The sequence below is a fragment of the Rhinolophus hipposideros genome (assembly GCF_964194185.1).
Source record: "Rhinolophus hipposideros genome assembly, chromosome: 2".
In the NCBI taxonomy this organism is placed as follows: domain Eukaryota; kingdom Metazoa; phylum Chordata; class Mammalia; order Chiroptera; family Rhinolophidae; genus Rhinolophus; species Rhinolophus hipposideros.
Genome location: NC_138048.1, coordinates 62,839,142 through 62,858,934, shown reverse-complemented (window position 1 = coordinate 62,858,934; position 19,793 = coordinate 62,839,142). Strand labels below are relative to the sequence as shown.

General features: G+C 42.0%; 1 protein-coding gene across 5 annotated transcripts in view; it reads right to left on the bottom strand.

Moving 5' to 3' along the window:
- Positions 1-19,793, bottom strand: part of MCF2L2 (MCF.2 cell line derived transforming sequence-like 2) — a 213,038-nt gene that overhangs the window by 8,050 nt on the left and 185,195 nt on the right. For all 5 annotated transcript variants that reach the window (XR_013995248.1, XM_081078213.1, XM_081078216.1 and 2 more), the window contains one exon: positions 1,742-1,786. Coding sequence is in view for 4 of the 5 variants with exons in the window: in XM_081078213.1 (XP_080934339.1) it covers positions 1,742-1,786 (45 nt within the window). In the remaining variant the exon portion in view is untranslated. The remainder of the gene's footprint in view (positions 1-1,741; positions 1,787-19,793) is intronic.

Here is a 19,793-nt window from a genome sequence, read left to right as displayed (position 1 = left end):
GCTGTGCAGGCAGCCAGACGTCCCCTTCCAGTCAGCATTCAGAAACCTGCCCGACACCTGAGGTTTCCAGGCAGCTGGACAGTCCTCTCAGATTAAATGAAGCAGAGCCTGATTTAATTCCTGGTGCCAGGACTTGGTAGGGGTGAGGCAGGAAGGGCAGAGGAGAAACTAGCTCAGGGAGATGCCTCCCACCACTGTCCTCCAAGTGTGACTCAGAGGTATTCGAGGTGACCCCCAGAGACCCCTCTTTAGGGTGGTCATCCAACCTGGGCCCCTGTGTTGGGAGCAGACAGTGAGGATGAGGAATGGCGGTCCTGCCGAAAGGCTGTAGGGGAGGATGGAGCAGCCCGGCCCTGGACCACCCCCGGGAACACAAGGGGTTGTGTCGTCTGGGCCCCAGCCTTAGGGCCCCAGACAATGCTGGTGCCAGGGACCCCGAGCCACCTGCTGTGAGGCTGAGGTGGGGCTCTGGCCTCCATCAGCACAGAACACCCACAGCCTGGGGTGGGGAGGGCTGGAAAACAACAGGGAACTGAAGGACCTGACAAGTTTCAGGCGTCCACAGTGCAACTGAAGGGAGAGGCACATTTTACATCCCAACACAGTGTACACACTTAAGTGCATCTGTAAAATTAAAAGTTTATGGACCAATATTAGCCTTATAGTGTGTAATGTCATTTATTATTTTGTTCTGTTCTATTTTATTGTTCTGTTGTGTTATGTTCTATTCTGTCCTACTCTGGGAGGTCGAGGAAGAGAGGGGCTGTAGGAGGTGGTGGGGTCACTCACAGTTACCTCACCAGACCCTTTGAGGGAGCGTTTCTCCTGAGACAAACTGCAGCTGCTCTGCGTGTGCCCTCAGGTGTCTCCCCTGGGCGCTGGGTGGCAGTGACAGTGCCCTATTCATCTAGTACCCCCCATGGGTCCTGGAAGAAACCAGAATTCTTAGAACCAGCAAACCTTGGAGAACGTCCCTCAGTCCCCCTGGATTTATAGGTGAGGAAAATGTAGCTCTCGGGCTGCCGTTTACTGTACCTTTGTCATGTCCACATTGAATCCCTTCCTCTTGGATTCACTGGCCTTGGGCTCTGTGATCCTAAGTCTTAGGTACTGTTTTAGGTATCGTGGAGGTGACAGCACTGAGGAAACCCCAGAATCTTGGACCCAGGCTCTGGTACCATATTTCCCCGAAAATAAGACTGGGTCTTATATTAATTTTTGCTCCAAAAGACACATTAGGGCGTTTTCTCAGGGGCTGTCTTATTTTTTCATGTACAACAATCTACATTGATTCAAATACAGTCATGTCATCTTCTTCTGGAACATCGTCATAACGTATTATATGCATCTGTCTTAACTGGGGCTTATTTTCAGGGAAACATGGTAGATTACAGGCACATGAATGAACAAATGAGGCCCACTGCCTGGTGGCACGAGCAGGGGCTTTGTGGTCAGTCAGGCCTGAGTGCAGTTCTGACTTTGCCAATCACTCACTAGCTGTGTGATCTTGGATAAAACACTGACCCTATCTGAATATTAGTTTCCTTGTCTCTAAAATGGGGATAATATTTATTTTGCAGTGTTCATGTTAGCAAAGTGTTTATAAACTAAAATGTCTGGTACATCATAGAACTTTAATAAATGATACCTATTATGATTATTATTAATAGTAATTATAATGACATTAAACAGAAGGTCTCAGAACAGCTCTGGGCATTCCAAGTGTGCTATTATTACTCACATTTGGGGGAGACTTGTCTGCCATTGTCTTCATCTTCATAAATATCTGGAGGAGGAAATAAATTATAAAGGTAATAAATGAACGGCTTTAAAAGGAAATACAGAGCACACACACACACACACACACACACACACTCATCAGGAAAAAAACCCCAAAACCTAGGCCCCTGACAAATATTCAATTTGAATACAGCAATATATTAACTGATGGTTTCATTCTTGGAAAATGAACAGAATAGTACCTCAAGGTCCAGCAGTGAGTTGGGAAGATATACCCGGAGTCTCTGGGCACTCACAGCCCATGTACCAGAATAAGCATAACATGGTGGAGAAAGACAGGAGGAATGGGAAAGGTGGGCCCTGAAAATTCATGCTGCTAAGGACTGGGGTGTGGCCTCTTTGCCTCCAGTGGACGATCTTTATAGCTCACGTCACATAAATCCTAAATGGCTTGGAGAATTTAGTTTTAGCACTTACTGTTTAGAATTCTAATCTTTTATTTTGCTTAAAATATAGAATGAAACTTATTAACAAGTGAACTCATTCGTGAGTTTAAATTATCCTCATCAGAATGCCTGTTTTGGACAAATTGCAGACTTCGAAGATGAAGTCATAGCATTTCCCACGCCATGCACTAGATGGCACAAAGGGACCACAGTGGAGCCTGCCGGTTCAGCGGCAGCTCTCACCCCATAGATTTCAAATGGGCAAACTATTTTTATTTTCTTTCAAACTAGATTTTTCTCTACTCTTTACAATTATGCAAAAACTTTTTAAGGACCATCTCTATCACATGAACTAAAGTACATTTTCACTTGGGGGCGGGGGTGGGTGGGTGGAGAGCTGCCTTCAAGTAAATGCCTAAGCCCCTGGAGGAACAAATGTGGGGAACTAGTTGCTAAAGATAATAAGCTAACACTAGCCTAGATCATCTCACTGAATTCTTACAGGAAGACTTTACAGTGTTATCTTTTGTACAATAAATGATGAAAAGAACTTAAGCACAAAGAGGTTAAGTAATTCATCCAAAGAGATGGAGCTGGATTTGAGCTGGGATCTGTAAGCCTTCAGCGCTTGAACCCTTAACTGTCAGTGCTGTGCTGCTCACCACGCTTCTTCCCGGCTTCTAGGAGGTAACTCAAGGGGTCACTTTCTGCCTAATCCCTCCCAGGAGCTCTCCAGAGCTCACAAAGGAGCAATCTCCAGGATGTTTTCATGGGTAGTAGGCTGGATTAGCATCATTTGCTTGCTGGCCCAGAGTATAAACTTGTACATCTAGGTTGGTCTATATCTGAAGTGTCCATTTCCTTTGCAAACCTGTCTTTGGCCCAGAGAAAGGGAAGCACTCCTAAACATCATTCAATTAATTGTTTTCAGATTCTACATATTCTCATGACACTTTTTTTTTTAAAGTGCATTTTCTTAAGTCATCAAAGTCCTTGCCCGCTTCTAGGGGAGTCTGAGCTGGCTGTCTTAGCAGCTAGAAACTGGGGTCAAAGCGGCTAGGAACTTGGGTCAAAGGAATTTCGCAGCTGGGAAACCATCTTCTAGCTCAGCAACCAGCTGCTTTCAAATGTTCCGGGTTGAAACAGGCCCACCGTTGGGTGGTAGGTGTAAAGGACAAGCTGATGTGCCTAGTTGGGTTCAGTCAAAGCTTTGCCCATTTCAATCAGAGATTTACAGGGAATTTTTCAATAAGACTAAAATATAAAGCCCCCCCAAACTGTTTGTGTAGTATGGCTCCAAATTTTTTTAAAGTATGCATTTCTATAACAAAAAGTCTGGGTAAAATATTTACAGTGGTTATCTTGTTTATGTATGATTTGCACTTTATTTCTATATATTCTGCATTTTTGATAATCTACGTATGTATTCTCTTTATAATCAGAAAAGGAAACTTCAAATAGTTAAAACCAATTGGTCAGATATCTAAAATAACCCACAACTTCACCAGAGACGACTGTTTGCTAGAACTCATATTCTTCATCATAAGAGGGCATGAAATAATTTTGCATAACAAAAAAAGTAATAAGAAAAATAATGAAAGTAACTACATTATCTAAATCTAAAAGGAAATCCCACAAAAATCAGCAAGGAATCCTAAGTACTACATTGGATGGTTCACAGGTATTAAAGAAGTCCTGCCACCCCCAAGACCCTGAGGGACCAGATAAAGGACCCACAGTTAGATCTGTAAGGTGTGGGTGTGGGGGGAGGGAGGGCGGAGAGGAGGGAAAGGGGGGGAGCTATGGCTCTCAAGGGTTAGCAGACAGTTTCTTCCTCTGATACCTTTGTGGCAGAATGGTTATTCACATTTTATGTATGTTTAAATGGCCAGGGCTTTGCCACTCAGGGACAACACTGAATTCAGAATTCAAAATTTTCAGCACAATCCAAGCTGGTAAAATACTATGCACTTCACTCCTTTACGTTAACCAACAGCACCGGAATAAATAGCATACTCATCGGCTCTATGAGAGCCATCATGAAATCGCCTGGGCTCTGTGGAGAATTCCCACCTTCTCACTTTCTCCCATCCAGGCCTTATTGCCACTGACACGAGGAATCCTATCACGTTGTCGTTTGACCATCAGGCAAAGAAAGCAGTTGCCACCCTGGAGGAACTGATCACCCTGAGGGGTCAGGCTGTTACTAAATAGAGGCAGAGAGGAAGGTGTCGGCGCGCTGGTGACTCATGGGACATTTCCCAAAAGTCCCATGCTCACTTGTAATTATAAATGGGCAAGTAAAAGAACAATAGCCAGACAAGAGTCTGGGACGACTACTACGCACGTCACCAGCAGAACTGCCAGATGAGGAGGAGGGGATCTAGAATTAGTGGGAGGGACCTGATGACTGAAAGGTACAACCCAAGGACTGCAGCAGCTGGTGGCAGACACAGGTTTAAGTTAAGTATGGCTCTTACTATGTCTCCTGGCGGAATGTCCTTGTTGGGAACCAACACCTCTACACCGATTGAGACTAAAATTGCAGGGACAGGGAGTATGATAATGAATAAGGTCACAACTCATTTGACCTCTTGGCTCCCAGATTCATATAATTCTGCCCACCGGGGGGCATGGTGCCATAAAAATGGCCATTGGTTTAAGGTATACAGTCCATCCTGAAGGTTAGTACCCTAACCTCACAGTGTCATGTCCAAAACTGTTGCTCATTCTCGCCTTCAAGAGGCTATTCCGCAGCTCTGTCAGGCTGGCCGCTCGCGCATGGGGTGCTGTACGGTAGAATGGGTGGGCTGATTCTGCAATTATACGTCCATGGCGGAGTCTCTCCATGAATGCAATGTTCTGTGGTTGATCAAACACTAAGTGAGTCCTCCAATAATGATGCTGACTGAGGCACCGTGAGCAGGAAAGGCACACGTGTCAACCCCGCTCAGGATGAATCACTGTATTTTCCAGCATGGAGGGGGTCTCATGAAACCAACCGTTCTCAAGGGATGGCATCCCGCTGGGGCTCAGCATCGGTCTCATGCTGGCAGGTTGGATGGTCAACACTGGTAGTAGCTAGACCAGGCCCAAAGGCAGGGAGCCCGTGCTGCTGGGCCCATGCACAGCCTCCCGTGCTGCTCCCAAGGCTTCGTCACATATGAGTCCATTGTGCAGACAGACCCTGGGGTCCCGAGGAGGAAGCTGGCTGGCACCTGCTGGTCACATCGCCCAGTCGGCTTGGTAGTTTGGTAGCTGTTCTGCAGTGGTGGGCATTAATGCAGGATACAAAGATCCTCACATTTTGAGGTCATGTCCATAAAACTACATGCCTCTTCCCCAGTCCAATTGTGTAACTGGTGCTAGTTATTGTCCTAAGAGGGGTTGGGAGGGGAGGGGAGGATATATCCTGAGAAGGGTAAGCATTCTCTTGTATGTCTCATTTGAGGCTTCTGCATAATCTTGGGAGACGGGGAGGAGAACGGTCTATCTCCAACCAGGAGGAATGGGCAGTTTCTGCCAGCCCAGCAGGGTGGGGGGCAAGGGCATGTACCCAGATTCCTCATCGCAAGTTTTAGGGTCCCATTTCTTCTTTATCAAGGCCTGCCTTGCCCACTCATCTTCTGGCATTAGGACCCCAAAATGATTAGGCAGCCGACTTGCCTCAGCAGAGATTTCATCCTTCTCTCAAGTACTGCCCTTTGCTGTAGGAGGGGAGGGGCCAGACATTGGCAAGGAGGCCGCTTGATTCTCACACTGTGCTTTAAATTGGTGATTAATCGGAGCCTGTCACTGTCTTCAATGCATCACTGATGTTAGCACTAGCCTCCCAATTCCACAGTCCTCATAGTTTATATTTCCCCCAAACCTCTCAAATACTGCAGACACTGCACCTGCATCTCTGTCCACCCACCATGTTTCCCTGAAAATAAGACCTAGCCGGACAATCAGCTCTAATCCGGCTTTCGGAGCAAAAATTAATACAAGACCCGGTATTTATTATATTATAGCCGGTCTTATATTAAAATAATACCAGGTCTTATATTAATTTTTACTCTGAGAGACGCATTAGAGCTGATTGTCGGGCTAGGTCTTAGTATTTTAGGGGAAACACGGTATATCTGATCGCAGGTCACCACAGGTGCAAGTCTTAGCCCTTGAACTACAGCCGGCCAGGGACCCAGACTACCAACAGCACCTACCGCCAGTGATGGGGTCCTCACTGCTATTTGGCCAGCAAATGACCCAACACTAGAACCCCATCCTTTCTGAGAGCTTTCCTGGTACTAATTGTCTTAGGTCAAGTTTCCCAGAAGCAGACAGTGCAAGCAAGCTATAGAGAAAGTGCTTTCAAATGAAACCTGTAAGGCAATGAGGGGAGAGGATGGGGCAGGGGAAAAGCCCGTTGTACGTGTGTGTTCAGCTGAAGTCTAGCATCAGCCTGATCTCCTGAGAAACCCTGGGGCATGGATGGTACCACAAGTGGCTTTTGTACCCTGAACCCAGTCACTGGCTGGCTATAACGTGCCCTTAAGAAAGGCCGTAACCTCACAGGCAGATCCTGGCTACAGGGTTCAGGTCAGCTATGGGCAGTTCTCAGAAAGCTACCGCTGTGAGCTTTAGCAGCTAACCTCAAAGCAGCTGCACAGTAAGTGCACCTGCCTGATAGAAAGGCTTTGGCACGGTGTCAACAGCCTCAACTATACTAACTGTGTGTGGGCTTGTTAAAAACAAGGTAATAGATTTTAGCTTTTAGTTTTAGAGCAGTTTTAGGTTTACAGAAAAATTGAGCAGAAAGTACAGAGAGTTCCCATATAATCCCTCTCCACTCTCTACCCACAAGTTCTCCTATTGTTATCATCTTGCATTAGTATGGTATGTTTGTTACAATTGGTGAATTGAAATTGATACATTATTATTAACTAAAGCCCATAGTTTACATCCTGATTTCTCTTTGTGTTGTACACTTACGGGTTATGACAAAGTCATAGTGTCTGTCATGTGTCCATCATAATATGCAGAACAGTTTCGCTGCCCTAAAAATGTCCTTGTGCACCATCTATTCATCCCTCACCCCCCACCCCAAACCCTCGGCAACCACTGATCTTTTTGCTATCTCTATAGTTTTGCCTTTTCCAGAATGTCATATAGATGGAATCATATAGTAGGAAGCCTTTTTAAAACTGGCTTCTTTCACTTGGCAATATGCATTTAAGTTTCCTCCATGTCTTTTTGTGATTTGACAGCTCATTTCTTTTTGTTGCAGAATAACATCCCATTATGTAGATACCATCGTTTGCAACTCATTTGAGTAAATATGAAGGAGTATGATTGCTGGACTTATATGGCAAAACTATCTCTAGTTTCGTATGAAGCCACCAAACTGTACCATTTTAAGTTTCCACCTGCAATGAATGAGAGTTCCTGTTGCTCCATATATTCACCAGCATTTGGTATTTCCAGTGTACTGCACTAGTTTCACAACATAACTGAGGTTTTGTTTGTTTTGTTTGTTTTGTTTTGTTTTAGGTTTGGCCAATCTTCTAAAGAGTTGACTGGTTTTTGTGAACCTAACTAGTGAAAAAGTCTCCAAACTCACATCGACATAACAGTCATTCCCTCTCTTTCTGTCTCCTGAAACCAGCCTGCTTTCCGCATGTGTGTGCACACAGATACATACAGACATCTACATACACAGTCTATAACCAAGCATAAATGAGGACACACAACTAACTATTACCCATTCTTCTGCTCACCTCACTCCTTTGGGTCTGATGACCTTAATTTAGCAGGATAAAGACAGGAGGAAAAAAGAAAGGCACCTGGACAATCCACATCCTTAGGTTTTGGGGTGAAGGAGGAGTTATAACTCTATTAATTGGCTCATGTCTGCAAGTTTGTAGATTGTGCCAATGTTAATCCTTTTGTTCTCAAGCAAAGAGCCATTTAAGGTCTCTTTAAGTGATCCTTGGCCCAGGAAAAAAGGAGTTAAATGCCTCAAGAACAAAACATACTTTATGACTAGACAAGGTTGATAGGCTCAATTTTCTAATAGTCCTTGATAATCCTGAGAGTCTCCTGTTAAATAAATAACCTACAAGGTTGAGAATGGAAATCTTAACACATGCTTTACTCATCTATAGGGCCCCAGCTGAAAAAGGGGTCCAGGGGTCTTCTTTTCATTTTGAGTTTTTCAAAATAGAAAAGGAAACTGGGATATGACTTCAGCAGAGACAGTATTGGGGAATAAAGCCAATTGTTTAGGAAATGAAAAGATGATTTTAGCTTTTCTTTAAAAAGTTTTCCACAAGCCAATAGAAAGTCTCCATGGAAAACAAAACATAAACGTGTCATACCTCCCAGAGAGTCGGCTACAATCCACAGAGGGACAGGCCTTATCATGCAAAGAAAATTTAGGAACCAAATTCTATGAACTCTCACCAGCAAGATCATTCTCAGGCCTCACTTTTCCTGGTCTGTACTAAGAAGAAAATAGGTGATGTTTGTTTTCCAAATACAAAATTGTGTAACAAACGTATACATCCTGATTGAGAACCACTGCTTTATTAAATGGCACTGCTATTAATATTTATTGACTAAGACTGAACATCTGATTTCTTAATTCTGTGACCACCTTCCTGTTAATTAGCCATTTCATGCTTTGCAGAGTTGAGGGTCTAGAAGTCTGATGAAAAAACATACATTAGTTAGCCTTGCCCTGCCGTAGAAGGTGGGGTCTGTGTAGCTTTCGTCAATGACTTTTTGTGCTTTGTAGGTGCTCAATAAATATATTCGTATTTTGAACTGAAACTCCTTCCAGAGGCCTTTTCTAAATAAGTTAAATGCCCAAATACATAATTCATGTCCCACCAAATTGATCACATCATAGTCCAAAACCAAAATCTCAACTACTAAATAACTTCCCAAGAGTTTGATTGTGGGCAAAAGCATAAAGTAGAAAATCTTTTGGAAAAGATTATGTTTAATCTAAATAGGTAAGGAAAGAAAAGATGACAACAAAAAAACCAGCACATTCAATCGCCCCCGTAAATATATAAAATAGAAAAACGCTTCCACACTTGTTTTTCTTTTTGAGCCCATACCCAATTCTGCCTACCAGAAACCTGACACAGAAAGAAATTAGGGGTGAAGTCTTGTGGGGAAGCACCTAGATCAAAAGCTCCTAACCTTTCCTGACAGGAGCTATCTGTAAATCTTGGATAGAGCAAGAAATAAGATGCCGCCATCCAGTGTCTTTATTCCCAAGAAGACATTTTGGCAATACTTTTATCCCTACAATAATTTCCTTAAGAGGTCAACTTTTCTTTCCAAAGAGGGAGTCACTTCTCAGTGTGAAATATTTGCCCTTCATTTAAATTTTGGCCTAATTAGATCTATGCAAATGAATAGTAGGAAATCAATTGTGTGCCTTTCTTCTCAGTCACACAATCAAGGAAGGACCAAGACTCAGGCATGTCTTCCTCCGCTTCTAAGCTGCTGGTATCAACCATTGCTTCCATGCCCCACTCTCCCACTGGGTCCTACCTACCTTTAATCCCACATGTGCTGGGGACTGGATCTTCCTTCCTCCTATTATTACTACAGTGGTACTGGTAGCTCTTCCCATATTTTCAATCCAGGATGCAAATTCCACGTTCTTGCCTTTGCTTTAGAGAACTACACATGAACATTGAACCATTGGGAAAAATGGCTCATGCATTCCTCTACCAGCTGGAGTGGTGCTGAATCGCGCCCCTGTTCTCTTGGTCTGAAGTCTCAAGGACCTCCTTCAATCCTCCTTCACTTTAGTTTGAGACCTGCCCTGGCTCTGTGCACAGCGTTCAACAAGGGAACATTGAAGGACACTGCTTGCTGGATTAGATTCTACAGTTAACATCTAACTGGCTACAAGTCTTAAAGCATGAGAGGTCAAGAAGAGGAATCCACTTTGATCTTCTTGAAAGCTGTTCCATTGGCTCAGGATAGTTTGCTCCTTCCCTTTTCCCTGTCCTGAAATGCCAACTATCATAGTAACTCTTTTGGCTTAGATTAGCTCAGCAAATAAACACTTGCTGGGCACTGGAGGTCAGGGATGAATAAAATGTACCTCGAGCTAAACCTCATCAGAGTAGTTTGCCAGCCTGATAGGATTATTCAATGAGTTCTTTTACTTCTTTGTTCACTGAGCACCTACAAGTATAAGAGTGCCAGGCCCTTGTATAAAATGAGGCCCAAGGGAAGCTCAGACTAGTATAACTTCCATGCCCTAGAGGAATTCATGGTCTGGGAGGGAGAAAAACTTAATCACATCATACAATTATAATGCAGTATATTAAATGCTATACAAGAATGCTCCATAAGAGTGTGGGTGCAGAGGGGAAGGAGAGGGACTCAGCTGTCTACCAGAGACCTCACCCCTTCCCACCTTCACCATCTCTCTGTTTGAGGGCTTGGGGTGCCTCCATTAGGATCAGGCCAAATAAGCCAGAACAAGTATGCAGGGTCCTGAACTGGATCATAGTCTACAGGTTCATTCAACAAGCATTTATTAAGTATTCCCTGAGTGTCTCGCACAAAGACAAGAATTACAGACTAAGTGGGCAGGAGCACCAGTGAGAATTAACCCTGAAAGAAGTGCGAGTGCGTCTTCCTCCCAGATAAGGAGGAATGAGGAACAGAGGAAGAACCATCAGCGACTTCCAAATGGAGTGAGGGAAGCTGAATGAATATACATCAGAGGGTCTATTTGTCTGCCCTGCAAACTAGGAGGTAGGGCAACCCAGTGAAAATAGCAGTAGAGTTGGTTCTCACATGAAAGCTCAAGAAAATAGCCAGAAACAAGGGTAATTCAGGGAGATTTCAAAATGGCCATATTTTAACCTCAACTGGCAACACAGCAACCAAGCATGAGGAAAGATATCCTAGGCTGGCGATGGGGTGAGGGAACTAATACTTTTTTAAAATTGGAAATCCCTTATAATAAGCTAAGTGTTATAAATATCAATAAGTGAAATCATGTAGAATCAGTATGGACTATCTGCAATATCTGACACTTAAAAAAAAAATCAGTATACACCTAGTGCTTTTCAAACTGTGGATCCCCTTGGCTTGAAATAAAAAAACAACAACAACAAAAAAAACCCAGCACTCTCAAATGTAAGCCAATTTGAACTGATTTTACGTATTGATTTTACACACATATGTACACATAGAGAGAATACTATAAAAACATGAAAGTGTGGAGATCTGAGTCTTACTGTCTTCGTCATTCAGGGGGCATTTCAGCAGTCCTGACTCATGTGGCCCTGGCATCCTCCCCCACTTCTTGGCCCATCTTGCTGCGCTCCCTGTGTGCCTCGACCCCGGGCCCCTCCCAATTTCCACAGTTCGTTCCATTAATATTGAACTAAGTAAAAAATGATGTACCCATCAAGCGCTCATATTTTCTACCTGAGCCCCAATTATCTGACTTGGTAAGGGAAAGATCCGTTGTTTCAGGGACAGTGCTAAGAATCACATTCTTTGTTCGGGTGTTGTCGCAGCTATGAGAATGGCACCAGGTCTCAACCTCCAGGGGCTCCCCACTGCCCACACCAGCATACAAGCCAAACTCCCCAGCCTAACATGTATTTGAGACTTACGTCCCCTCTCTAACCTCATTTCCTTTCACTCGATCCATGAACCTCTCAAGCAACGCTCCAGATCATCACTGAACATGCTCATGTGGAGGCAGCTCAGTGACTTTCAATGGTCTCTGGATCTTCCCTTTATTACCCGTGTGAATGGCATGAGTTGCAAGGATGGGGCTGCCGCCTTCCTTTCCCAGCCCGTGACCTGGTGTCTGCCAGGGCTGAGGCTGTCTTGTAGCCCACACACTGCACTGAGCTGCCCCTACAAAGCTGCCTGGCACCAGAGCCCCTTTCCCGAGAGCCTGATCTTTCCCTCAGTCTTCCTAGGCCTCCTGGTCACAGGTGATCAGGCCACAAATGAAGAGGTTGTTCCCAAACCACAGTGCCTGCCTCCCGCCTTGACTTGTCACACTGCTGTGTCCCACCCATCAGGTTCCACTACTCTTCCCTGCCCACGCCCTCCGACTCTGTAACTCCCTCTGGGCACAAGGCTATCTCCACATACCTCAGGGGCTGCCAGCGTCCTTCCTGTCGCCTTAGAGGCCCATGTGGCGGGGGGTCCCTGGATGCCTCTACCAGAGCACAGAGTGATTACGCCCAGCAATCCCAGTTGGAAGGTGGTGTAGGGTGGAGTGGGAATGAACTGTGGTGATAATGTTATATGTGTCAGAGCTTTGCAAAGTGCTGGACAGGTGTAAGGTCCTGGCATTCCTGATCTTAGAAGCTTTGAAACCTCACTTCCCTGTTGCCTGATCCCCCTGTGTCTATTCTGCCCCTGGAGTCTCGTCTTCTCTCAGGGCCCAGTCCAAGACCCCTGCTCCTGCTCACGCACACAGGGCACTGTGGAGCCCTCTGAATTCCTAGAGCCCGTGTGGCTGGCATCTCTTGCAGGGACATTTCATCAGACCCTGCTGGGTGAGCCAGGCTCAGGAGTCCCAGTTCTGCTGCCAAAATGTTGTGTGAAATAGACCTTCTGTTGGCTTGTATGAAAAAGGAAGGGGCCGGGACCACAGCTCTGAGCCTGTCTTTCAGTTCAGTAGGGATTTTTCTCCCCAAGCTAAACTGTATGCTAGGTTCTGGTGCTGCTTCTTCTCTAGATTTGACCGCCCTGTAGCACACCAGGAAGCGCAGTGCTAGGAATTGAGGAGGATCTGAGAAAAGTGTTCTTGAATTGTTAACTGAATAAATACCATGTCCTCCTAACACACATGTGTCTTTTTCTTCAGGGCAGAGCAGGGTGATTCAGTTAAAATCTAAATTGTAGATTAAGCTTAATATTGTTAAGATGTTAGTTATTACCAAATTGCTCTATAGATTTTACCCAACCCCAGTGAAAATACCAGCAAGCATTGTTTCTTTTCTAAGAAATTGACAAGCTGATGCTAAAATACACACAGAAATGTAAAGGATATAATAGAACAGTCAAAACAACATTTAAAAGGAAAAAGTTGGAGGACTCAGATGATCTGATTTTAAGACTTATTATAAAGCTACAGTGTTCCAGATAGTAAGGTACTAATGTCAAGGTAGATAGAGATCAATGGAACAGAACAGAGCAGCCACAAATGTTAGGTTGGTGCAAAAGTCATTGCGGTGTTTGCAATTATTTTTAACCTTTTAAACCGCAATGACGTTTGCATCAACCTAATACATGCATTTATATAAATGGTCAAAGGGAGAAGTGGCAGTGGGACAACTAGACATCAATAAGCAATAAACTGAACTTTGACCCACACTTCATACCCTATATCCAAAACAAAACAAAATGAAACCTCCAAATGGATCAGAGTTTTAAATGTAAACCTTAAGCTATAAAACAATAGAATTTCGAAGAGAAAACATAGGAGAAATATTTGTGACCATTAGACAAACATTTCTTAGACACAACACCGACCCATACATTTTTAAAAATTGGATTCCATCAAAATTAAAATGTGCTCTTCAAAAGATACTATTAAGAGAATGAATTGGATAGCCATGTGCAAAAGAATGAAACTGGACTGTTATCTGTCACCATGTACCAAAATTAATTCAAAATGGATCAAAGACTTAAGCATAAGACTTGACACAATAAACTGCATAGAAGAAAACATAGGTACTAAACTTATGGACCTTGGGTTCAAAGAGCATTTTATGAATTTGACTCCAAAGGCAATGGAAGTAAAAGCTAAAATAAACAAATGGGACTATATGAAACTTAAAAGTTTCTGCACAGCAAAAGAAACCATCGACAAAATAAAGAGGCAACCGACTGAATGGGAGAAGATTTTTGCAAACAGTGCCTCCGATAAGGGTCTAATATCCAAAATATACAAGGAACTCATGAAACTCAACAACAAAAAAACAAACAACCCAATTGAAAAATGGGCAGAGGACCTGAAGAGACATTTCTCTAAAGAGGACTTACAAATGGCAAATAGACATATGAAAAAATGCTCAACATCACTAATCATCAGAGAAATGCAAATAAAAACCACAATGAGATATCACCTCACCCCAGTCAGAATGGCTATCATCAACAAGACAAATAGCAACAAGTGTTGGAGAGGCTGTGGAGAAAAAGGAACCCTCATACACTGTTGGTGGGAATGCAGACTGGTGCAGCCACTATGGAAGGCAGTGTGGCGGTTCCTCAAAAAATTACGAATAGAATTACCATATGACCCAGCAATCCCTCTCCTGGGTATCTACCCAAAGAATCTGAAATCATTTATACATAAAGACACGTGTGCTCCAATGTCCATTGCAGCTTTGTTTACGGTGGCCAAGACATGGAAACAACCAAAATGTCCTTCAATAGATGAATGGATAAAGAAGTTGTGGTATATATACACAATGGAATACTATTCAGCGTTAAGGAAAGATGATATAGGAACATTTGTGACAACATGGATGGATCTTGAGAATATAATGCTAAGCGAAATAAGTCAGACAGAAAAAGCAGAGAACCCTATGATTTCACTGATATGTGGTATATAAACCAAAAACAAGACAAACAAATGAGAAACAAGAACTCATAGACACAGACAATAGTTTAGTGGTTACCAGAGAGTAAGGGGGGTGGGGGGAGGGAGATGAGAGTAAGGGGGATCAAATATATGGTGATGGAAGGAGAACTGACTCTGGGTGGTGAACACACAATGGGATTTATTGATGATGTAATACGGAATTATACACCTGAAATTGTGTGATTTCATTAATGGTTGTCACCCCAATAAATAAATTTAAAAAAAAAAAGAGAGAATGAAAAGATAGGCCACACAATGAAAGAAAATATATCTAATAAAGGACTTGTATCTAGGATATATATATATATATATATATATATATATATACACACACACACATATATACATATATATCTCTATATATTCTCAAAACTCAATAAGAAAACAATGAGCAAAATATTTGAATGGACACTTCATCAAAGAAGGTATATAGATAGCAAAGAAGCATATGGTTGAGAATATGCTCAACCATCGTCAGCACGGAAAAGCAAGTTAAAACCTCAATGGCAACCCACTATATACACCTATTAGAAGATTTAATGTTAAAAAGACTGACAATACCAAGTGTTGGTGAGGATGTGGAGCAAGTGAAACTTTCATATACTCTGTGAGAATATAAAAAAATAATTTAGCAATATTTTAAAAAGTTAAACATGCACCTGCCATATGATCTAACCATTGCTCTCTTAGGTATCTACCCAAGAGAATGAAAACATATGTCTACAAGCAGATTTGTACTTGAATATTCATAGCAGTATTATTCAAAATTGCCCAAAAGGGTAGAAACAAACCAAAGGCTCATTAATAGGTAAAAGGATAAATGAATTGTGGTATATCCAAACATTGGAATACTACAAAGTAATTAAAAGAAATGTACTGTTGTTACACTAAGCAACATGAAAGAATCTCAAAGTAAGTATGCCAAGTAAGAGAAACCTACTGTATGACTCTCTATGGAATTCTAGAAAATTCAACCCAATTGATAGTGACAGAAAAAAGATCAGAGATCACCTGGAAAGCAGTGAGGGAGGGGGTGAGGGAGGAGCAAGAGGAAAGTAACTAAAACGGGGCATAAGGAAACTTTTTGGTGTGACATATGCATTCATTATCTTGATTATACTGATGGTTTCAGAGGTGTGTACATATGTCAAAACATCAAATTGTATACTTTAAATATGTTTGTTATGCCAATAAAGCTTCTATATTATTTATGAAAAATATAATTTATATAAAATTATATAAAATAAATTTTATACTATACCTCAATAGAGCTTTTAAAAGTAGTAGTTTTTAAGGCTTCTGCCGAGAAAATTTAATAACCTAAATATTCCCAAGCATTAACCCTCACTATTCCAATTCCACAGTTCTAGGGCAGGACAGAGAAATCTACATTTGTAACAAGCCCTTCAAGCAATTCTCACGCAGGTAGTCCCTAAACCACCCTTTGTGAAACACTGGTCTAGGGAGTAAGGATTTCTAGAACAATCTTGTGACTAGAATATTGTTTCTGGGGAAAACAAGTAACTTTTTCTCCTAGGGTGGTTACAAGTTTCTGTTTTATCCCTCCCAAGCACTCATACTCAATTACCATAAAATATATTCAGCATAGTATTAATAGTTCAAAAGCAAAAGTAAATTATAGTGTTTTCCCATATTGCCTTTATATAAATTAAAATCAATTACATAATCTTGTTACTATTTCCTAGCAGAGGCCTATAGTTTACATCAAGAGCTATGTCACTTTGTCATGATGGAAAACCAACGTACTGTGGTGGTTTTCCAATCACCCTTCTTAGTTTATCTTTTTCCATATGACGCACACTCACCCTCACATCCTCCTGACCCCCTGAGATCAGAGAAGACACAGGAAGAGCATGAAATGGTTGCATTGCTGCTAAGTCTCTAAAGATACAGTTTATCTTTTCATATTTATATAATTTTCCTTACCAGGAACACAAACCATTGCCAGCACAAATGATAGGAGATAGATTTCCCACATGAGACTAGCATTTCTTAACCCTAGCAACATTACCTGAAGGAAATATTAGAACTCAATTGATGAAGCTTGTTGTGGATTTTCCTACCAAATATCCCTGCTGTTATGAGGATTCATTGGAGGAAAAAAAAAATGTGACTGGGTAAAGCCTACTCAAAAATGATTTTTTTAATTATTTAAAGGAGTATAGCAAGTGACATCTGTGAAAATGGTGCAGAAAAAAAAAGAAAGAAATGACCCTTCAAAATTCTCTCCTCCATAAAAACATGAAAAAAACTGGCACAAATAGTCAGAAACAATATTTTCAGAACACTGGAAATTAAACAAAAGCTTAGGGCATTCGGGAGAGGCTTTATTCAAGAAAAATGGCTGAATCTCAGTGTGAACAGCGAGCTTTGTGGTGTTTTAGTTGCCCTATTCCCATGCTACCTCTCCTTCTTGGCAATAGCTCTGGAAACCAATAGGTTGTAATTATGGTGAAAATTAGCAACCTGGCAGCCATAGGAGGAGGCAGAACAGGGTTAGAGCTCCGTCAAAGTCTCATTCCCAAGAATTGTCATTAGTTGACTTATCTGGGATTACTTGGAATATCCTACTTACAAGACTGTCTTTATTAGACCTGATTCAAAGCTTGCCTAGTGTGAAAAGCCTTTTCCCCGGGGCATTGATAGAAAAAGAGTAGAAGTAATTGTTTAATTTCTTGGCTGCTGGAGGCATTGGATAATAGCTGGGGCAAAAACAGGCCAAATAAAAAAGTCTAAAAGGAAAAGTTGCAAATGAGGTATCTATAGTGGCTTTGGAAAGCTCCAAAATATTCCTGGGAACCTATGTAGAAGGCCATGTGTACATGCCCAGGGCTGTGGGCATGATCAGGAAAGATCTGAGTGGGCCTTATACTCTCACCTCTGGCTGACTGTGAGGCTTTGCACAAACAGGAAGTGAAGGCTCACATCACCAGCACTGGATAGGAAGCATTAATGAAAATATAGGGCTGGCCTGGGCAGGGTCACACACTCTTCCACCAGGAGCCATGAGTCCCTTAGCCGAGAAAAGCTGGTTTCTGGGACGTTAGGAGGCCAGTCTTCTGATGAAGATGCTGAGATGGACAGTCACACAAGGGGCAGTGAATGATGAGATGAGGGTCCTGAGTCATCAGACTGAAGTCAAACTTGGTCCAGAAGTGACGGGAAATGCCCAGCCGGGTGTGGGGGTGGCACTAGGCTTGTGGTTCTCAATATGGGGCAATTTTACCTTTTCTTTTTTTTTTTTTTTTTTTTTTAATTTTACCTTTTCTAGGGAACTTTTGGAAGTGTCTGGGGACAGTTTTAATTGTGATGACAGGGGGATGGGGTGGGTGTGCTACTGGCATCTTGTAGATAGAAGCCAGGGTGCTGTTAAACATCCTACAATTCGCAGGACAGTCCCCACAATAAAGAACAACTTGGTCCCAAAAGTCAGTGGTACTGAAGTTATGAAACCTTGGTCTAGGGGTACTGGGAACTAAGTTGGAAAGTCAAATAGGGTAGAAGGGATGGCCGGTGTCAGAATGTACAGAGGACAGTTCATTCTAAAACAGAGCTACACCATGTCATGCAGTCTGCGGTTATTGCTGTTGACTGGCTACACCTGGCTCTCTGAGACTTCTGAATTCCCTGTTGTAAGTCATGCCTGTTCATATGTGTGCTTGCGAGACCTGGTCTGTGATTATTTACAAAAAATGTCTTGAGAGCAGCAGCTGAGGCATGGGAATCAAAGTGGAGATGATTTGTGGTGTAATGGATCCTTAGTTTGGGTCCTAAAGTGTTCAAATTCTAGTTGTACCTGGCTGAGTGTTTGAGGTGTGCCCCAATATCCACACAGAGGCCCTTGGCAAATACTGGAATATTTACTGGTTTCAGGTATTTAAGAAAATCTCTGCCCAATCATTAACTCAGCAGAGACTTCGATGTCACACATGAAAATGAATACAGATTTTACAGAAGTAGTTCAGAAAAGTCACTAAACAAACAATCAACAATAAAACAAATGGTAACAAATATTGGAGATAGAGAAGAATCTGAATTTCAGAGTTGCCACATTATATTATTTTAAATGTCCAGTTTTCAACAGAAAACTATGAGACATTCAAGGAAACAAGTATGGCCCATGCACCAAAATAAAGAAAAGAAAAAAAGCAGTCAATAGAAACTGTTGCTGAGGAAGCCAAGATGTTGGACTTCCTAGACCAAGAATTTAAATCAGCTCTTTAAAAAATGTTTAGAGTTAAAGAATACCATATATAAAGAACTAAAGGCAAGTATGAGAAAAACTCTCATCAGATAGAGAATATAAATAAAGAAAAATTATGTTTAAAAAGCGCCAAATATAAATTCTGAGTTGAAAAGTATAATAACTGAAATGAAAAATTCACTCAAGTGGCTCAGTAGCAGATTTGAGCAGGCAAAAGAAAGAATGAGAGACCTTAGATATAGGTCAATTGAAACTATCCAGTTTGAGGAAGAGAAAGAAAAAGAGAGAGAAAAATGACAAGAGCCTTAAAGACTTGTAAGATACCATCAAGCATACCAATACACACATAATGGGAGTTTCAGAAGAATAAGAGAGCAAGAGGCTGAAAAAATATTTAAAGAAATTATGTCTAAAGACTTCTGAAATTTGATGAAAAGCACTAATCTACACGTCCAAGATGATCTATATACTCCAAGAAATATAAACTCAAAGAGATCCACACCTAGACATATCATAATCAAACTGTCAAAAGACAAAGAAAGAATGTAGGAAGCAGCAGGAGAAAAGCAACTTGTCACACACGTGCAAAAAAATCTTCAATAAGATTAATAGCCTATTTGTTATCAGAAACTGTGGAGGCTGCAATACAGTAGGATGACATATTCAGAGTGATTAACGAAAAGACTGTCAATCAAGAATACTACATCTATGGCCAACTTATTATCAACAAGTCTGTTGTCTT